General features: G+C 41.7%; 1 protein-coding gene across 10 annotated transcripts in view; it reads right to left on the bottom strand.

The window, feature by feature from the left end:
• Window positions 1–7,246: 7,246 nt before the first annotated feature.
• The window catches only part of plxna4 (plexin A4), a 619,179-nt gene continuing 607,571 nt past the window's right edge, over window positions 7,247–18,854 (bottom strand). For all 10 annotated transcript variants that reach the window (XM_043714044.1, XM_043714039.1, XM_043714038.1 and 7 more), the window contains exons 30-32: window positions 14,381–14,593; window positions 10,081–10,231; window positions 7,247–7,828 (exon numbers count right to left, since the gene is read on the bottom strand). In XM_043714044.1, coding sequence (XP_043569979.1) covers window positions 7,733–7,828; window positions 10,081–10,231; window positions 14,381–14,593 — 460 coding nt within the window. In that variant the 3' untranslated portion in view covers window positions 7,247–7,732. The remainder of the gene's footprint in view (window positions 7,829–10,080; window positions 10,232–14,380; window positions 14,594–18,854) is intronic.

Below are 18,854 nucleotides of genomic sequence, written 5' to 3'. Positions count from 1 at the left end.
TATAATTATAGATAATTATTTCTCTGTGTCACACACGGCATAGGCCAGTGATGTTTTGCAGCTATACAGCAGCAAGGTATACAATGTAACTGGGATTTGGTGCATTCTGCAAACCACTTAGGAGTGGCTATATGTTCAGAAGGATTCTGCAACAAAGTTTAGATAATCTTGATACCAGCAGTAAACAGGCGTAAATAAAATGATCTTTGATTAAGTTCTTTCATGGGCTACGGACTTTGCTGACAAAACCAGCATTTGTTGCCAAACCTCATTTTTCTAGAGAGGATGGCAGACGTGTTGCCTTCTTGAACTGCTGCTGTGATCCATGTGGGCTCCATCCACAAGGATGGCAGGGAAGGAGTTTCAGGATTTTGGACCTTACAACAGTGAAGGAATGGGAGGATAGTTCCAAGTCAGGAGGGTTTGTGGCTTGAAGGGGAACTTGCCAGTGGTGCTGTTCGCATGTCTCTGTTGACCTTGTCCATCCGAGTGGTAGGGTTTGCAGAGTTAGAAACTGCTGTTGAAGGGTTCTTGGTGAGTCGCCACAGTGCACCTTGTATGAAGTGTATACTCTCTCTGTGCACCACTGACAGGAGGAGTGAATGTTGAAGGTGGTGTTTGGAGTGCCAATCAAGTGGGCTGTTTTGTCTTGAGTGGTATCTAACTCCTTGAGTGTTGTGGAACCGCACTCATCCAGGGCAAGTGTCCTATCATACTCCTTACTTGTGCCTTGTAGATGGTGGACATGTTTGTGGAGTCATGAGGTGAGTTACTTGTCACAGAATTTTCAGTCTTTCAACTGCACGGTTTTCCTCAAGCTGTGTATAATGGGACATCAGTGATACTAATGTCATTGGATATCAAAGGGGACAGTTAAATTCTCTCATTGGAATTGGTCATCACGTGCCTGCTGTGAATTTTACCTGCCACTTTTTACCTTAAGCCTGAATGTTTTTTAGGCCTTTAGGCATACAGAGAAACATAGAAAAATACGAGCAGGGTGCAGCTGTTCTTTTCATGATATTAATTTGAAAAAGTACCGGTTGAGTTTTGTAACCACTTATGTGTGTTGCTAATTTGAACAGACTCAAGAAAACAGTTTGAATTTCTCAGTCAGTCTTCAAGCAAAGATGCTCATTACTGACCACACATAAACCTAACAATCCTATGACTATCCTTTCTCCCAAAGTCAGATTGAATCTGGAGACAAATCAAGGACGTCTCCAACAAGTCAGAGCAGTGATGTCAACAGGGTAAGCAGCTCAATCAATTTGAGGTATTCTCACAGTAATCCGGCAAATAAAATAATGCTGGGTGAGAGCAGGGAGTGGGAGGAGGTGGCGTTGGCAATAGGGGAGTTTGGCAAAGGAGAAAGAGGCTGCACAAAGACAGTGGAGGAGTAGTAGGCTGTAAGAGGGGTGGAGGAGGTAAAGAGGATCTCAGAGGTGCGTGGGGGGGTAAAGTAGGCAGGACAAGTATCTTCAGAAAGCATGAAGATGGTTCAGCAGGTTGAATTGGAGAAGGCAACTCTAAGAAGTAGCTGCAAACAGAGTATAGGGGTAAAAGAGGCTGCAAGAGGTTTAAGGAGAGAAAGGGACTGCATGAAGGGGCATGGATAATGAGAATGGAGGAAGGTCGGGAAAGGAAAGCTGCAAAGGAGAGACAATAAAGGAATGTTCAGCCAACTGCGATTCAAAAAAAACTTGAAATCACCGAGGTCATGATTTTTTGCAATTGAATGTGGAATCTCTGGTTTAGGGCTGTGCCAGTTCAGGAACTACTATAGATGAAAAAACCATACATCCTATTGTAACAAACACAGCCAATTGTTAGATTTAAATCTGAGATTGAGATCCAAGATGCAGTAAATAGCATTAGAAATGTCTGGTTAAAATGTACCAGCTTTGTGCATGTGTTCTACAGACGCATTATTTATGACTCCACTGGTGTGTATTAGGGAAGATGGTTTCTCGTATGTACAAGTGTGTCAGTTATTTTGAAAAAAAAGTCTTCGTTAACTTTTACCTTTGTCTTCTACAGGTACTGTCATATAGAGGAAATTAATACTCTCCATGTCTGTTTTGGCTTTAAATTGAATGGAGTGTTATTCATTATTGAGAATACTAATGAATACTTCTAATTTTGATCTGTGAGAGTCCAATTACTCAATATAACAACACAAATACAGAAGCTTTCATTATTATCAGATGGTATCACATAAACCGAAATGTAGCCACTAGAAATCAAAAGTCACCCAAGAGAATTCCATAAGGAGCCCTGGAAAAATAAAACTTATTTTGACGCCTAATTGAAAACCTTCATTTTTGAAGTTTACATTTATTGCGATAAACAGTTGGGGAAATACATGTGGGATTAGTTAAAAGGCAATGGCAGCATAGTCTTAACAGGACATAGGGCTGCTCTCTCATTGGAGAGAGAAGACTCGTGGTGGTTTAACCTGAGAGGTTGAGAGGAACAGTTCTTCATGGTAACCTCAGCCAATGTGAGAATTGAACCCACGCTGTTAGCATCACTGTGCATTACAAACCAGCCATACAGCTAACCATCTGCATATGGGATTGAGAAAGCTATCACTACACCATAAAGAAACTATTTTAAAAATTAGAAACAAAAGAAATTTATCCAGAATGAGGATGGTCACCATTTACAGCAAATTTTAAATACTGTTAAAAATCAAGTTATAATGCCATATAATCTTCCCCAAGGAGTTTTGCATTGGGACTGATAATATAACAGAGGAAATTCTCTTCAGCTCAGTGATTTCTAATTGATTGCAGACTGGATGGAACTCAAAAGCATCCCCTCTGAAGAAAGTTAAAATCACTGGCAACAACTTCTCGGTTTCCAAGTTCAGCCTCAAAAATTTGATTCTCAAAGTACCTGTAGTTTCAGCAGAGCATGGAGATCATTAACATTTCACTGGGCAGAAAAACTTATCCGTTAAAGGCAGAGTTCAATTCTAATTACTTTGAGACAAGGAGGAGTGATGGCAAAATGAAAGAGAAAGGGAGATGGAATGTTTCCCCTCTCATTGTAAGTTAATTTCTTTGAAACAAACTCATATTAAGGGCTGTATTTTATGGACATTGCTGTCCCCACCCATTCAAAGCTTAAAAAGTCATTTGTCATGGTGGGGTTGAGAGGAATCACTGATAGGACCAATAGCTGTCCTCCAACAATTCAATGCTGGGAGAAACAATAGTTGATTTAATGTGAGAAATCTCAACCACCTCCCCCTGCTCTTTCAGGAAGAGGTCCTGCATAAGATCTGGTCAACTGAATGGGCAGCAGCTCTGTTGTCCCAGCAACAGCAGCCAGATGTAGGCCACACTGAGGAACGCTAATAAGTCTGGGAATGGAGGTTTCAATGACAGGGGGAGGGATTTTGGCAGGGGTGGGAATACTGGAATCAGGAGGCAAGGGGTGAGAGGGTTAGAGAGAGAGAGAGAGGATGCTGGAGTTTGGGTTTGTGTTGAATGAGTCCAGGAGGCTTGAAATGAGCCCCTTTCCCCCTGCCCAACACCAGGCCATATAATCAGATCTGCTGGACTTCCTTGCTTGATATGGGGCACCATGACCTTGGAAAACATCATGGTGGTGTGATGGCGGACAGCACAAAACCCAGCCTTTGGGGAACAAATGTGATTTCATTGTCTCACCAGCACCCTTTGGAACAGCAAATAGACATGGATGGAGGGATAAGGATCAAGTAAACGACAATACATTGAGGTGGAAGTTCATAGTGAGGTCCTGGTAGATTTGATTTGATTTGATTTATTGTAGTCATGTGTACCTAAGTACAGTGAAAAGATTTGTTTACAGGCAGTACAGACAGATGTTAGGAAAGGGGAACGGGTTTGGGGCAAATCAGTGAAACAGAAAAGGTGAACAAAGCATGAATGTATTGTACAGGAAATGGAAAGTCAACCCTAAGGGTCACGTCTCTCCTGTGAACTGCAACCTAATGGCTGCATGCAACCTTGGCTGGCTCCTTTACAAAGTACACCAGCTTGCATCACCCTGTATTGAAATGAATTAAGGAAAACACCAACACGGGAAGTGAATGGGGGAATTACATGGAGAAAATCAGAAGAATAGAGAGGTTGAACCAGTGGAGCAGAGACAGAGGTGGAGCCAGAAAATCAGCTCAGAAATAGACAACGGGGAGACCAAAGTGGAATAGCTATGATTGTAAAGCCTTCACTATAGTGCCCACTTCCTGTGATCATCCTATAATCCACCAACATACTCTCGTTATGAAAATCTAGTTCATGGTTCAGGTGTTTTATTGTCCTTTTTTTGTTTTAGGAACTTAAATTTAACTGTAAAGATTAGGATAAATGGGATTAAAACAATTTTAATTCTAGAACACTTAAAAGGTTGTGATCATATTTGCTTTGAAAGAATAACAGCTGGGAAGGTAAACTAATTTAAATGTTGGACTTTAACAATTTGTCATAAACCTAAAACAAATGGCAATATAAAGGCTACCCATGTTTCTTTCATGCATTGGAGTAGAAAAACTGGAGCTATAAAACAATGCGGCTTACATAGCTGAAGATACAAAAGCTGAAAAGCATGCAGTGATAGCAGTCCAGTAGGTGTTAGAGCTAAATTGGTTTAAAACATCCGGTAAACATCAAACATCAGGTCAAAGATGGCCCACAGCAGGCAGTGTCATCTGAGTGGAGGGATTTTTAAAATATCTCTGGATTTAATTTATCAGGGTTTGCTGGGAAATGTTAGTTGCAAATTAGAGCTGGGAGATTGCTGCATAAGAAGTGGCTAAGAAGCACAATTCTATTGTTATCAGACTCCAGGCAGTTAGTGCAGGACCATGTCCCTGGATTCACTGAAAGTTCAGTGAGGCAGAGCATGAGGTGACGGAATCCTTCAAACAGTATTTACTTAATGTAGCTGAGAAAGGTTGGAGTTTAAAGAAATGCAGTGGCCGCTCAGCGAAACTAGCTTTTTGAAATTGTCCCCATAATTGGATGTCTGTGAGAAGCTTTCTGAGTCCTAGGGAGCTCAGTCTCAGGAGAAGAGATTTAGCTATGAGGACATGAGCAGTCATTGAAGTTGTCTGAGACAGAGAAGCTGAGGGCATTTCAAGCCAACACCTTTGAAAGTGAAGAATTAGAATCCCTTGTAAAAGAGATTTTATGACCCTGTGGTGTCACTAACATTTGGATACAATCTGCCCTAACTACACTGACCACTTAAAAGTACAGACCATGGGTTAATCAACCACAGTCTGTCTGTTAATTCATATTAACTTAATGTTAAATCCTTAACATTAAATTTTATGTACTATGTATACTGTATTGAATAATTCTTACTTGTTCAATGTATCTATTTAATCATTATTGCTTATGTTTGTCTTTTTGAAGTTTATATTGGTGTTTCAATTCAACCCTGGAGTTATGCCTTTTATTTTCTTACCCTTGGTTTTTCTACGGATTGTATTCTTTAAAGGATCTATCATGTTATATCCTAAGATAGAACTGAAGATTTGACAGAGCAAAATTTGATTCACTAAATCATAGTTAATCAGTCTCCTTGGGAATGGGTGTTGCATTACAGGTCCAATGCAACAGACTGAATATGAGTAATACCATGGGTTCTCTGCAAAACATTAGGAAGTTATAAACACTTTTTTTTAATAAACTTTATTCTATATTACAAATAGTAAATTTTTGTTCTGAACTGCAAAATAGGAGTGCATCATATTTACATACACAGGTATACAATTGATATAACAAAGTACTGAAGCTTGCCTTTCTCAAGTCATTTGATGTCTTTGTTTAAGTAGTATATTTAATTACAGTCATTAATTAGGATAAAAACCTATGTCGCTTTGTCTTGAAGCTTCCTAACACTGGTTTCTAAGGGTAGGTTGTTACAAATCTTTTATTCTTTTGTTGCCGATTTTAATGGAGAGATATTCGCATTACAATCCATTCAGGCTGGACATGGTATTCTCAAGCAAAAAGGAACATTTTTTTTTAAAAAAACTCAAAACTGACACATCCACAATCATGGCGTTGCTGTTCTTTGTTGCCGCAAAATCATATTACATGCGTTTCTTGTTTTAAATTAAAAAAAACAAAAATTATCGAAAAGAAAACTAGTAACCAGGCAGCCTGGGTCTTTGCCTGGGCTGACCAAACACATTCACATCACAAGTCTGGCACAGTTCAAGGCAAAAGAAAAAGCATTTTTTTTTATTTTATTCCCTTTAAATCATTTTCGGAGCTGAATAAGAGGACAGCTTCAGATTTCACAATAATATGATATTCATGTCCATCTGATACACATCCTTGAGGGAAGGGGGAGGTCGAGACTCTTGTTCTCCTGTACCGACCATGAGATGACTCAAATTCCAACTCCGACTCTCTCCCATCCCCACCACCCCTCCTCAAGTTTCTAGCTCCTCCTACATCTAACACGTGCAAATCATGTCGTCGCTTTCATAATTTCTTTTTCATCTTGTTCTGCTATAAATAAATTCACAGTTTGTCAATCTGTGCGTCTTCCTGTGCAAATAAAGAGGAATGCTTGTTTGAAGCCAGCTTGTCGTGTGTGGTTTTTGTTTCGTACTTTTTCTCACGGAGCCTCACACATTAGGTAGACGTCTGTAAATAAATTGTTTTTTTATTATTATTCCACAGTGGCACTTATTTTCGAACAGCACTGAAATCCTTTGGTCTTTGCTGGCTGGGACAATCCATTGTTTCCAAACCCAATGTCCTTTTCTCGTTCTCCAAGTCGGTCCAAGGGTTCTGGAATGCCCTCGGAATCTGGTGAAAATTGAATCTGTCCATTTGTTGGAAATGGTTTCACATGATCACCTCCAAGTTTCTTCGTCAATGCCGAGTATAAGGGTTTGGATTTATAGTACCTTTATTTGTTTGTGTGTGATTGTTCCTCTCCCTGCACCATAGCCCATATACAGATCTGGAATAAATTTAACCCCAACCCCTTTGTTGAAATCAGCCCTCCACCATTTTGCAAGAGGTTCTTTGCCCTCCCTCATAGTCTTTCACCAGTTAAACTGCAATGCTCATGCATACATTTTTGTTTCTCAGTGGTCTGCCATCTCTCACCGTGAAGTCAACCACATAAGAAACTATATTATTGTCTCATTGATCACATTTCAATCAAAGATGTGACAAAGTCTCAGCTTTTCACCCCCACACCTCCCCCCCCCCCCCCCCCCCCCGCAACCAAAAAACACAGCAAGGCAAATGCTTGGCTGAAGCAAACAGGATATTAATCTGTCCCAAAGGAAATCACTGGCAGTCTCCCACAGAATGTGAAGATTTTTCTGTTTTTCCTGGTTCCATGAACTTCAGCAGCAAGAATGAAGACTCTCATGTTCCTCTGCAGATGATGGCTGAGAAAACCACTGTGCTTAGTTCCTTGCCAATTTTTCTTTCTCCACATGAGTGATGACTGCTTTATTTTTAAAAAACCATGAAGTGATTTGCGTAGCTTTAACCTTTCACTGACCTTTTGATATATCCAATAACATTCTGGGTGAGAGAGAGTGGCAAGAGAGGCGAGAAGATTAAGTGATAGAGATAATGGAAAAAGATAGATGATCAAGGTGACTTTGCTTGTGACCAATCATAACTTGCACTTGAAAGGCGACCATCTTTAGTCAGGCACAGCTTGGCTTCTTTTACCCAGCGTTCCTTGGTAGTGCCACTCAGCTCTCTATGGACATGAGGGCAATCACCTGTTCAAGTTTGTACGCTAATCGCTGTCTCCGAGACTGGTCTTCACATTCTAGCGTATTAACTACCTGTAGGTGTCAGCATAAAAAGAGGAATGTTAGTATTGAGTTCAACAACATTTTACAAAAACATAACATTCTTACATATTTTATGGGGATAGGTCAATAGCAGCATCCAAGACAAATGAGCACATATGGGCCCAGTAACTGGAGCCTGTGATTTTTGTCCCTGCTGCTGGCTATTGGTACGCTTTACTGAGTTAAGCTGATCTTGATAATGAGAATGTTACATTTTGGCAAGTTTGTGTGGGAGCAGTTCCAGGTTGGCCATTACTAATTGTTATTAAGGTACATCTGACTTAAAGTGCGGGATATGGGCATTGGATAGGTGCGGAACCATATAGATTGTGGGGGACCAACCACCTGTTTAGAAGAAAGAACTGTACAGCACAGGAACACAGGCCAAAGAGTCATTCTGAGCTTGCTGTGCTATGTAGTTAGATTGTAAATGCATTCCCAACACAGTTTCCTCATATTCAAAAGCCAACGATTTGTCAAGCAAGTGTTGTTTGAGGTCTACCATCTTGTTAAGACGGCCACAGTCAGTGCTCCCTCTGGCTCCTTACAAACCTATGCTACCTTGCATCTCTACACTGGGCATCTGAAACCAACTGTGATAATGGACCCAAATGTGACAGAAGAATCGTCAGGTCTATCAATGTTCCTGGATCCAGTACACTACATTACTCTTCCCCAACTGCTTGTAATCCTCCAAGATAAGAAAAATGGGAAGCATCACTTAGCGATTTGGATAATTCAGGAAACATTGGGAATTTTCTCTGAGCTCTGTAAGAGTATCTAGTGAGGTCTAAGAGGTCAGGAACAGTAACAGTGCAACAGTAAGTAAATGTCATTTTCCCAACACTGCACACAAGCTCTCGCTCCCCTGTAGAAGTGGGACAAAGAAATCAGGTCAATGCTATTGCATGTTCACAACCTTCTCTTGAAAAAGAGGGGTGACACAGTGACTCAGTGGCATCTCACAGCGCCAGGGACCCAGGTTCAATTCCACCCTCGTGTGACTGTCTGTGTAGAGTCTGCACATTCTCCCTATGTCTCCATGGGTTTCCACCAAGTGCTCCAGTCCAAATATGTGCAGGTTAGGTGGATTGGTCAAGGTGAAGGGCTTTTGCCCGAAACGTCGATTTTCCTGCTCCTCGGATGCTGCCTGGCCTGCTGTGCTTTTCCAGCACCACTCTAATCTAGATTCTTGTTTCCAGCATCTGCAGTCCTTGTTTTTACCTAGTTGAATTGCCTTGTAATGTCCATGGATGTGCAGACTAAGTGGGTTAGCTGTGGTAAATGCAGGATTATGGGGACTGGGTAAATACGGATTGTGGGTCTGAGTGGGGTGCTCTTCAGATGGTCTGTGCAGAACTTATGGGCTGAATGGCCTCTTTTCCCACTCTAGGGATTCTACAAAATGAATCAAGTGGACGAATCCACAATTCGATCATGTGGTGGAAATGTTTTGCACAATGGATGTCAATTAGTTTTCAGGCAGCTGTGCATAAAGGAGCAGTCAGGCAGAATAGAGCAAGACCATGATCCATCAGATCAGCCATGATGTTATTGCTGAGTGGAGCAGGTTTGCCAATGACCATGAATTTTATTGAATGGTGGAATAAGCTCAAGGGAAAGGAATGTCATATTCCTCCTCCTCGTTCTTGAGTTCAGGTAGGTTCGTAATTTTGAAAATAAAAGATCTTTCCTTGACAATTCAATATATGCCTTCAACAATTCAATTTACAATTATTGCTTATTGAGACAAAATGACACTGGGGCTCAAAGGATTAAATTATGATAGCAGGGAGCATAAACTTGGCCGGTATCCCTTTGAGTAAAGGAGATTGTGTGGGGTTATGTAGTAAAGAGTTTTATAGGGTAGATATAGATGAACTATTTCTTCTGATCAGGAAATCAAACACAAGCAGACAGATATTAGAGCCAATCATTCACATGGGAAATCAGGAAATGCTTTGTCATTCAAAAGGTCATTGAAATTTGGAACCTTCTTCCCCAAAGGGATATGCATTCTCGGGGAAGATTTGGAACTTCCAAGACTGGGATAGTATCCATTAGGTAAAGATATGAGGGTAGTTAGTGCCAAGGAATGGAGCTGCAAATCTGCCCTGGTCCTAATTCAATGGCTGAGCTGTCCTGAATGCCGACTCATGTTTCTGATGTTCCAACAAACAAAACAGACTATGCTTGTGTTTGGTCTCTGCTATCTCTCGCGTCTCAGTCAACAGGATAATTACCTCCTCGCTATATTTGCTAACATAGGAGTAGATCTCACTGAGGGCACTCATCGCATTGAATTCAGTCATGTGCATACGGGATTGCTCTGCGAGATAGGCATTCATGTCCTGGTCGCTGATGGCTGGCATTTTTCCAATGTCTGCATAGTACCTGCACAGAAGAGAGACAAATAAACAAGTTGGTCAAGTTGTGTTTCTTCTCAAATCTTACCTCATACTTAAGAACAGAGAACAGGCAACATCTCATCAATATGGGAAGTAAAAAAAAACTGAGCAATCCAAACGTCAATTCTTTTTCTTACCCATTCATAATGCCTCCCTTTTTAAATGATGAATCTTTGGGCAGGCTGACAATGTCATAACTGTGCTGCGCAACTGTAAGCCAAAGTGTGGGCCAAGAAATGAACACTTATAACATTTTTTGGAAATTTCAAAATCTCTGTAAACATTTGTACTGTAATGGGCAGTCCCACTGATAGCGTCACTCCTGCCAAGGTTCCTACAGGAGAGAAAACCAATGGAGCCTCTTCTACAGACAATGCCAATACTTACAAATAATCCTCGATGGTTTGGTAACATTTACCAGAGGTCTTCGGGAGTGAGACCATATATTTAGATAATTCCTGACAAGATGTTCAGTAGTTGGAGGTAATCCTTAGAAGTGTTTTATTGGTTTCAGATAATCCATTATAGAGTGTCAAGATTAGCAGATAATCCCCAGGAGTATGCCAGCATTGGAGTAGACCCTCTAGAATGTGCCAATAGTTGCAAATAATTACCGGGAGCATGTCAACATTACAGAGATTTCTCAGAAATGTGATAATATTTACTGAATGATGCCCACACAGAAACATTTAAAAACCATTGAAATCAGCTCACCAGCTAGCTACTGCATGAGATCATTTGCCACACGTATATTAGGGGTTAAGATCAAGGCAATACAATTCCCTTTTTTTTTGGCTTTCTTAATGGATTCACATTGAGGGAAATGCTCCAATTTGCTTGTCACACTTGGCATTGTTTTCCCCCTTCAGACTCTGCAGTGGAATTAATCAAAGGACATGAAGTACAGCCGGGGGCATCAATCATTGTCAATGGGATCCACTCTGCTGTTGCTGAGCTTTTAACACATTACTATACACAAGTCCAATTCTTGTCTACTGGGACAAACATGTGTCACTAGATTTAGGGGGCTTTTGTTTTATTTTTAAACTACTTCTGCTTTCTATTCACTCTATTGTTTAGGGACAGCTGTGACTCGGGTGATGGCATCCTGAGTCAGAAGATCATGGGTTCAAGTCACACTCCAGAGTTGGAATGCAAAATTCCAGGCTGACAATCTAATGCAGCCCTGAGGAAGTCCTGCACTATCAATGGCTATCAATGTTGTCTTTGAATCGAAATGTGAAGTCCCACTCCAGAAATTTGAAGACTCCTGGTGCACAATTACACAGTGCCTTTAAGCTCTACACAGCCAATGAAGTCCTTGTTGAAGTATTGTTACTTTTACAATGTGGGGGATTGCAGCATCCAGTGTACACAGGAAGGTCCCTTAAAATGCAATGATAAAAATAACCAGATAATCTGTTTTTTCAGTGACTGAGGGGTAATAATTGACAAGGATGACTTTTCTTTGAAATAGTTCCATTGGACATTTTCCATCTACCTAACAGGCAGATAAAACATTAATTTATTGACTTTATCTATTAGATAATTTTGGCCACGTGCTTCATTAATTGCTTTACCTCAAAAAATAAAGTCCGAAGTGGGAATGTTTGCTGATGACTGCACAATAGCCAGTACCATTCAGAACTTTTCAAACACAGCAGCAGTCCATATGCACCATGACCTTGATAACATTCAGACTTGGGCTGATAAATGGCAAGTCCACACAAGTGGGTAATGGGGAATCGATTTGGGATACTGTTCGGGGGGTCGGTGTGGACTTGTTGGGCCAAAGGGCCTGTTTCTGTACTGTAGGGATTCTATGGTTCTAAGTGCCAAGCAATATTCATCTCCAACAAGTGAGAATCTAACTTTCTCCCTTGGCATTCTATGGCATTACCGTTGATGAATCCCACACAACCAACATCATAGGAGTTATCATTAGCCAGAAACTGAATGAACCACATAAAACCCCTGGTTACAAATGCAGGTTAAAGTCTGGCAATTATGAAATTCTCACTACCTGACTCTCCAAAGCCTGCCCAGCATTCACAAGTCAGGAGTTTGAAGGAATGCTTTCAATTTGCCTGGATTAGTGAATCTCCAAGAACACTCAAGAAGCTTAACACAATCCAGGACAAGGCTTGGCCAGCACGCCATCCACCAATTTAATCATTCAGTCTCTTCACTAGTGATGCAGTGACAGTGTATACTATATACAAGATGCATGGCAGCAACTCACCAATGCTGCTTCACCAGTGACTTCTAACATTACAACCTACAAGGACAAGGGCGGCAGATACAATACCAACCAGCTAAGTTTTCCTGTAAGCCACACACCATCCTCACATGGGAATATGTCATGGTTCCTTCATTGTCACTGAGTCAAAGCCCTGGAACTCCCTCCCTCACAAAACTGAGCAGACGGACTGCACTGATTCAAGAAGGCAGCTCCCTATCATTCTCTGGGCTATGTGGGATGGGCAATAAATGCTGGTCTCGCCCACATTCCCATGAATGAATGAGAAAGCAAACCTAAGTGGGAGAAGGGTGCAGGATGGTCAGGGAGGTTAAACTCTGGATGAAAAACAGGAAAATCTCTCTTCATCTCAGTGATTAACAACGGACCAATCTGCAAGTGTGGAATGGCCTGAATGGTTCCCTTCTGCAATTATTTCAATGTGAATCAGAATCGCAGTCTCAAGGATTCACACGTTTACGTGATTTTATTGGTGGTCCTCTAATTGAGAAGAAAAGCAAAATGTTCACCTTTCTACTGCGAAAATATTATTGCAATACATAGTTTTCTGCTAACCTATAGGTCAAGTGACAGACATACGTGCAATGCAAAAACACTTCTCAGTTAGTTTTCAGAGAAGTAACAAAGCCAAAACTGCCTGTTTGTTGAATTGTGATGCTATGAAAGATTTGATGAAGAACTAGCAGAATGCTAATAAGCGAAACATCCAGAAACTGCTTCCACTTATGGGTAGGTCCACTACCAGGCTATAGATATGAGATAGTCACTTACAGGGGATTAAGGTGACATTTGCCTACCTGTTGAATAACAAGAACCTGGAACTTGTTTCCAAAAATGTATTTGAGGTGCGCAGAAAAGATGTTACATAAATACAAATGGGAAAAAGGTGTTAGGAGTGTATGGAGATCAGGCTCAATGAAGCAGAGTGGGAGGATATAGTGTAAACAACTCAATGCAGGTCAAATGAGCTGTTTCTGTGTAAATACTGAATAATATTAAACACTCAATCTTATAAAAATGCCACTTTGAATAATTTTACAATTTACTTTAATTTGGTTGAAATACAGAGAAATCTAATTGTCTATGACAACTTACTGCTCGTGAGGACTCTAAGGTGCTATTATGAAATATGAAATAATAAAGGAATTATTCTCCCGAGACATTGCGAATGGTCTCTCGCTCCTTAGCTCACATTATTTTTTGAAATCAACATGTCACTATCAATATTGACAGTAAGAGATTCAGGAGTGTTGAATCAGACAAATGCCATCTGCGCACCTCGATCAGGATTTCCAGGTTGGATTGACAGGCAGGCGGACAGCTCATCAGAGCTGCAGCATCAGTGACTGGCAAGTCATGACAGTTCAACTTAATTGAAACACATTCTCCACCCTTTTGGCACTGACTGAAGAATTATTTGATTCCATCTCTCCATTGCTCCCTCCCCATTGCCCACTCATTCATCACTGATCCAGGCGCAATTGCTCATTTTCCAGAATCCTCAAGCCTCCAGCAAATAAAAATTAATCTCTAGCACATTGCCGCAGTGATGAAAGAAACATTTGGAGGATAAAAACATTTGGGGTGCACACAAAAAGGTATATGGAAAATAAAATTCAATACTTTTATTTATTGGTTTTGAAGGGTGTTGGACAGGGGATGTGTTTGGCTGACTGATCCAATTTGGATATTAATGTGTCTATCTGCTTGCCCATTGGGTGAAAGTAGTGTATCGCTGAAGATGGGCATGTCAGGCAGTCAATGATATTGAAGTGGGACGGATGCACCGAGAGCAGGCAGGAGTGTCTTGTACTGGAACTTTAGGAAACCAAGCAATCAGAATTGACAACGTCGATCTCAATGCTCAGCACTAACCTTTCCACCCAGCTTTTGTAGTTGGGGATGTCCTTGGCATAAAGCAGCTTGTTGGATGGTGAGTCTTTGCCCAGCCTGTGCTCAGACGTTGAGCAGGAATCCATGAAGGTCTGAGCCACCACCGAAAGGCAGGCATCCGTGATGCTGCTCTTGTGAATGTCAAAGACAAACTGAGGATTCTTGATCACATTCACCCAGAACCTCAGTGGCAAGCTGTAAGGAGGAAACAACGACAGGGTTAAATACGGCCGATTTCTTCCATCAGCTATGATTGTGGTCACCGAATCTCAGAGGAATGTGCTGCAGTCGCCAGGAATTGAGAATCGATCTCCAAATCCTTACTGCCCACAAAGCCAAGAGAAACTCACCAGAGTAATTTTTAAAAATTCTTTGAAGGTTTTAGTTAAAAATCACACAACACCAGGTTCTCGTCTAACAGGCTTATTTGGAAGCACTAGCTTAAAGGAGCAGCGCTCTTGTTGGACTATAACCTGGTGTTGTGTGATCTTTAACTTTGTCAACCCCAGTTCAACACCAGCTCCTCCACACCTTGAAGGTTTCAGTTCATAATATAGACAGTGCACTTTGATTGAGAGTCAAGAGTAATCTAATCAGGTAATGAAGGGTCTACTTGCTTTGCCATTGGTGTAGCAAGGTGGTTCACCATGGAATTGGGCACATTGAGTGACCAATAGTGAGGTGTGGAGGTGCGGTAATTCAAGACAGGAGGTCACGTCATGAAATCTCCAAGATTATGTACAACCAGAGCTGACAACTGAGGATCAGCTTTACAGCAGAATACTCAATGTAAGTTTGGAACGAACAAGCTCCTTCACCCATCAGGTCTCATCCTTCCCAAAATACCGACCCCACTCTCTTCTCACTACAATGTCTATCTATTCCTTAAGCAGCATTTAATAGGAGAGACTGTATGTAGTAGTAATGACACTGGACTAATATTCCTGTGGTCCAGGTTAATACTTTGGGTTCAAATTCCATCAGCATCCATTGTTGGGATTTGATGTTACTCTTAGTGCCACAAAACTAATCATTCAAAGAAATTTGCTGTATGCATCTGGTCTGGCCTACATATGACTCCAGACCCACAGGAATGCCAAAAAAGAAAGGGAAATTAAGGATTAGCAACAAATACTGGCCTTGTTAGCTACACACATCCCATCAACAAGTAAGAATGGTTTAAATTGTTCAGACCTCTAGCAAGCAGCTCCAGCTGATTAAGACAATTGAGTTTCTTGGTTCTCACGGTTTAATCTTTTCAACAGGCAATATCCTTTGATTCTAGCTATCACAAAACACACTAGCTTGTCATATCTAGGGCTTCCTGGGGTTCAACCTAGTGGGGCATTTTGATGACACTGTTAATCTGGACCTGACTGCACAGCAGCTCTGTAATAAACAGCAAGTACGCTTGAACAGATGAAATGATTTCTGTATGGTCAGATGAAATTAGCTCAGAGTTGAATCTCGGCTCTTATCAATTATTTGTGAACTTCAGTCTGCTCTGAGAAGTGTAATTAAACATACTCTCAATCAGCTGCTTACCATTGGTTTCAGCTCCTTACAGATGTTGTCTGTATCCTTTACCTCTCTCTCCACTTTCTGCAATCTTCACTCCAGTTGCTGGTACCACTCAAATACATTTCAAAGACCTTGCCTCCCTTGACCACTCCCCCGCTTCCTAAGTTGTGATGCCCAACTTTGATCAGCATCTAGGTGTGGCCTAAACAACACTGACTTGGAGGTTTAGCAGAACAACCTGACTGTTACACGCAACACCCCAGATCAAAGGCAGGTCATCACCATGGGAACCATGGCTGTCAGGCCTATTTGTTTGTGGGTGACACCTTGCCTCAGTTTCCCAATGGCAGAGTGTGGGAAAGGACTGGCGCAGGATTCCCATTGCTGGTCATGAAATGCTAGTTAGCCCTCATAAATGAGAATGTTAACACCCACTGTGTCCCTGTAGCCACTGCATGGGAATATGGTCAAGGAGCAAAAAGCCTTCCTCCTGTGGATGGTTGCCAGGCACAATCCCGTTGCACTTATCAGCAACTTTCAGGGGGAGGAGATGTCCCTTGATGTCTGGCCCTCTGTGCCTGGCTGAGGGACCCAATCTCAGGTGGAGGAGGAGCCAGAGAACATCACTCCCCTGTCTTTGTCTTAGAACCCCAGCATCCACCTCTCCCACTGACCCAAACTCCTCAACGCCCATTATCCCTTCACCCACCTTTAGCCTGAGGTTTCCACTACATTCCTGTTGCACTGTCACCACCTACTGGCAGCGATGACTGACATTCAATTCCATCCTGTGTTTATGAATACTTTAAAATGATGTCACAGAGGAGCGACGGAATTTTTACAGCATGGAAAGAGCCCCTTCGGCCCATCGTGCCGATGGCAGGTCATCAACCAACTTTCTATGCTGGTTCCATTTCCCAGCACTGAGCCTTTCAAGTGCTCATCTAAATAGTTCCTAAATGTCTTTATGATTCCCAACTCCACTACTCTTTTACGCAGTGATTTCCAGAGACCCAGGTGAAAAATCTTAAATTTCCTCTAAACCTCCTGCTCCTTACTTTAAAACCATGTCCCTTGGTTATTGATCCAATCTACTAAGGGAAGAAGATACCCCCATCTGCTCTGTCTATGCCCCTCAAAGTTTTCTACACCTCAGTCAGATTCCTCCACAGCTTTCTCTGCTCTCATGAAAAATATGTTCCATGCTCCAATAACCCTTGTCATTAATATATATCAAATGGAACAGAGGTCCCAACATCAGGTCAAGAGGAGTTCCCTATTCACTTCCCTCCAATACCATTCACCACTACTCTCTATTTCTTGTCCCTTAGCTAACTTTCTATCCACACAATTACTGCCCCTTTAATCAAAAGTGAAATGCTCCTGACAGTGAAAAGCTGCAATCAAAATACAAGCTGCTGGAAATACTCTTTAATCACACAGGCTTCACTGTTATTAACAAGTCCATTGTGTGGTACCTTGTCAAATGTCTCTAAATCCTACAGTCCCTGTAAGGTGGAAGCAGGCCACTCGGCCCATCAAGTCCACACCGATTCTCCAGAGTGTATCCCACCCAGATCCACCCCATCATTGTAACTCTGCATTTCTCATGGTTAATCCACCTAGCCTGCACAACCCTGACTCTATGGGACAATTAAGTATGGCCAGTCCACTTCACCTGCACATCATTAGACTGTGGGAGGAAACCAGAGTACCCAGAGGAAACCCACGCAGACACAGGGAGAATGTGCAAACTCCACACAGACAGTTGCTGTGAGGCAGCTGTGTTAACCACTGAGTCACCGTGCCAGCACAAAGCTTTCCCTTCACTAATTCATGAGATCACAGGTTAGCCAACATTTATTGCCCATCGCTAATTACCCTGGATGTGGTGGTGGTGGTGACGGTGAGCAGTCTTAGCTGGTAGCTCATGTGGGCATCACAGGTTAGCCCCTTCTCCGTGGCAGTTAGAAAGGGGATCTCACAAACTCTGAAAATGAAAAGATCCCAATGGTATCAGTCCATGCCCCATCTGGCTGCACTCTCCCCTCAGGGTTTGAGTTCTGAAGGAGCTGTGCCCTACTATATAGCCAAGAGGGATACAGGGCTTGTCTAGATTAGATTAGATTAGATTAGATTCCCTACAGTGTGGAAACAGGTCCTTTGGTCCAACAAGTCCACACTGACCCTCCGAAGAGTGACCCATCCAGACCCATTCCCCTCTGACTAATGCACCTAACACTATGGGCAATTTAACATGGCCAATTCACCTAACGTGCACACCTTTGGACTATTTTGAATTAAAAACACAGTCACAGATGCCAGGCCACCATTGTAGGGAAGGTGTCCCCTTTTCTGGGTGGAGAAAGGCTTTGATTAGACCTGAGCCCTGGTCCCTGCCATCTCATGGTAGCTGGCTTGTCCCAAATGACTTTGAACTTACTCCAATTCTTTCAGAACTGGGCAAAACTGAAATTCCTACCCCTATGAAAAGATCCTCACCGTTTCATCACCATATCTGACTGTGCAGGAACAAACTGAGTGTTAAAGCCTCCCCCTTTCACCAAACAGTGAGAGTGATGTTTCAATGCTTTTTACTAGGGCATTAGTACCTGGGAGGGCAGGTCAGGGGTCAAACCTACATCCTTCTCAGTTAAACCAAGTTAACTCAAGGACCTGGGAAATTAGTAATTTTAGATTGAGTAAAGGGCAGATTTAGGAATTTATGTTTAAAAAGAAAATGTGCTCAAATAAAAATGGATTCAAAAATATCACAGCACTTCATGGCTCAACTCTCCCTTAACCAGAAGCCTCATGTTTAATCTTTTGATTAAAATGTCGGGTTTCAATATGTAACGACTTCAAATCTTTTTTACGTGGCAAACATTTGTCTTTATTTTACGTTATTTTTTATTTTATTTTTCTACTTCATAGG

This window comes from Chiloscyllium plagiosum, chromosome 23 (assembly GCF_004010195.1).
Source record: "Chiloscyllium plagiosum isolate BGI_BamShark_2017 chromosome 23, ASM401019v2, whole genome shotgun sequence".
Lineage (NCBI taxonomy): Eukaryota > Metazoa > Chordata > Chondrichthyes > Orectolobiformes > Hemiscylliidae > Chiloscyllium > Chiloscyllium plagiosum.
This window is presented reverse-complemented; position numbering and strand designations above follow the sequence as displayed.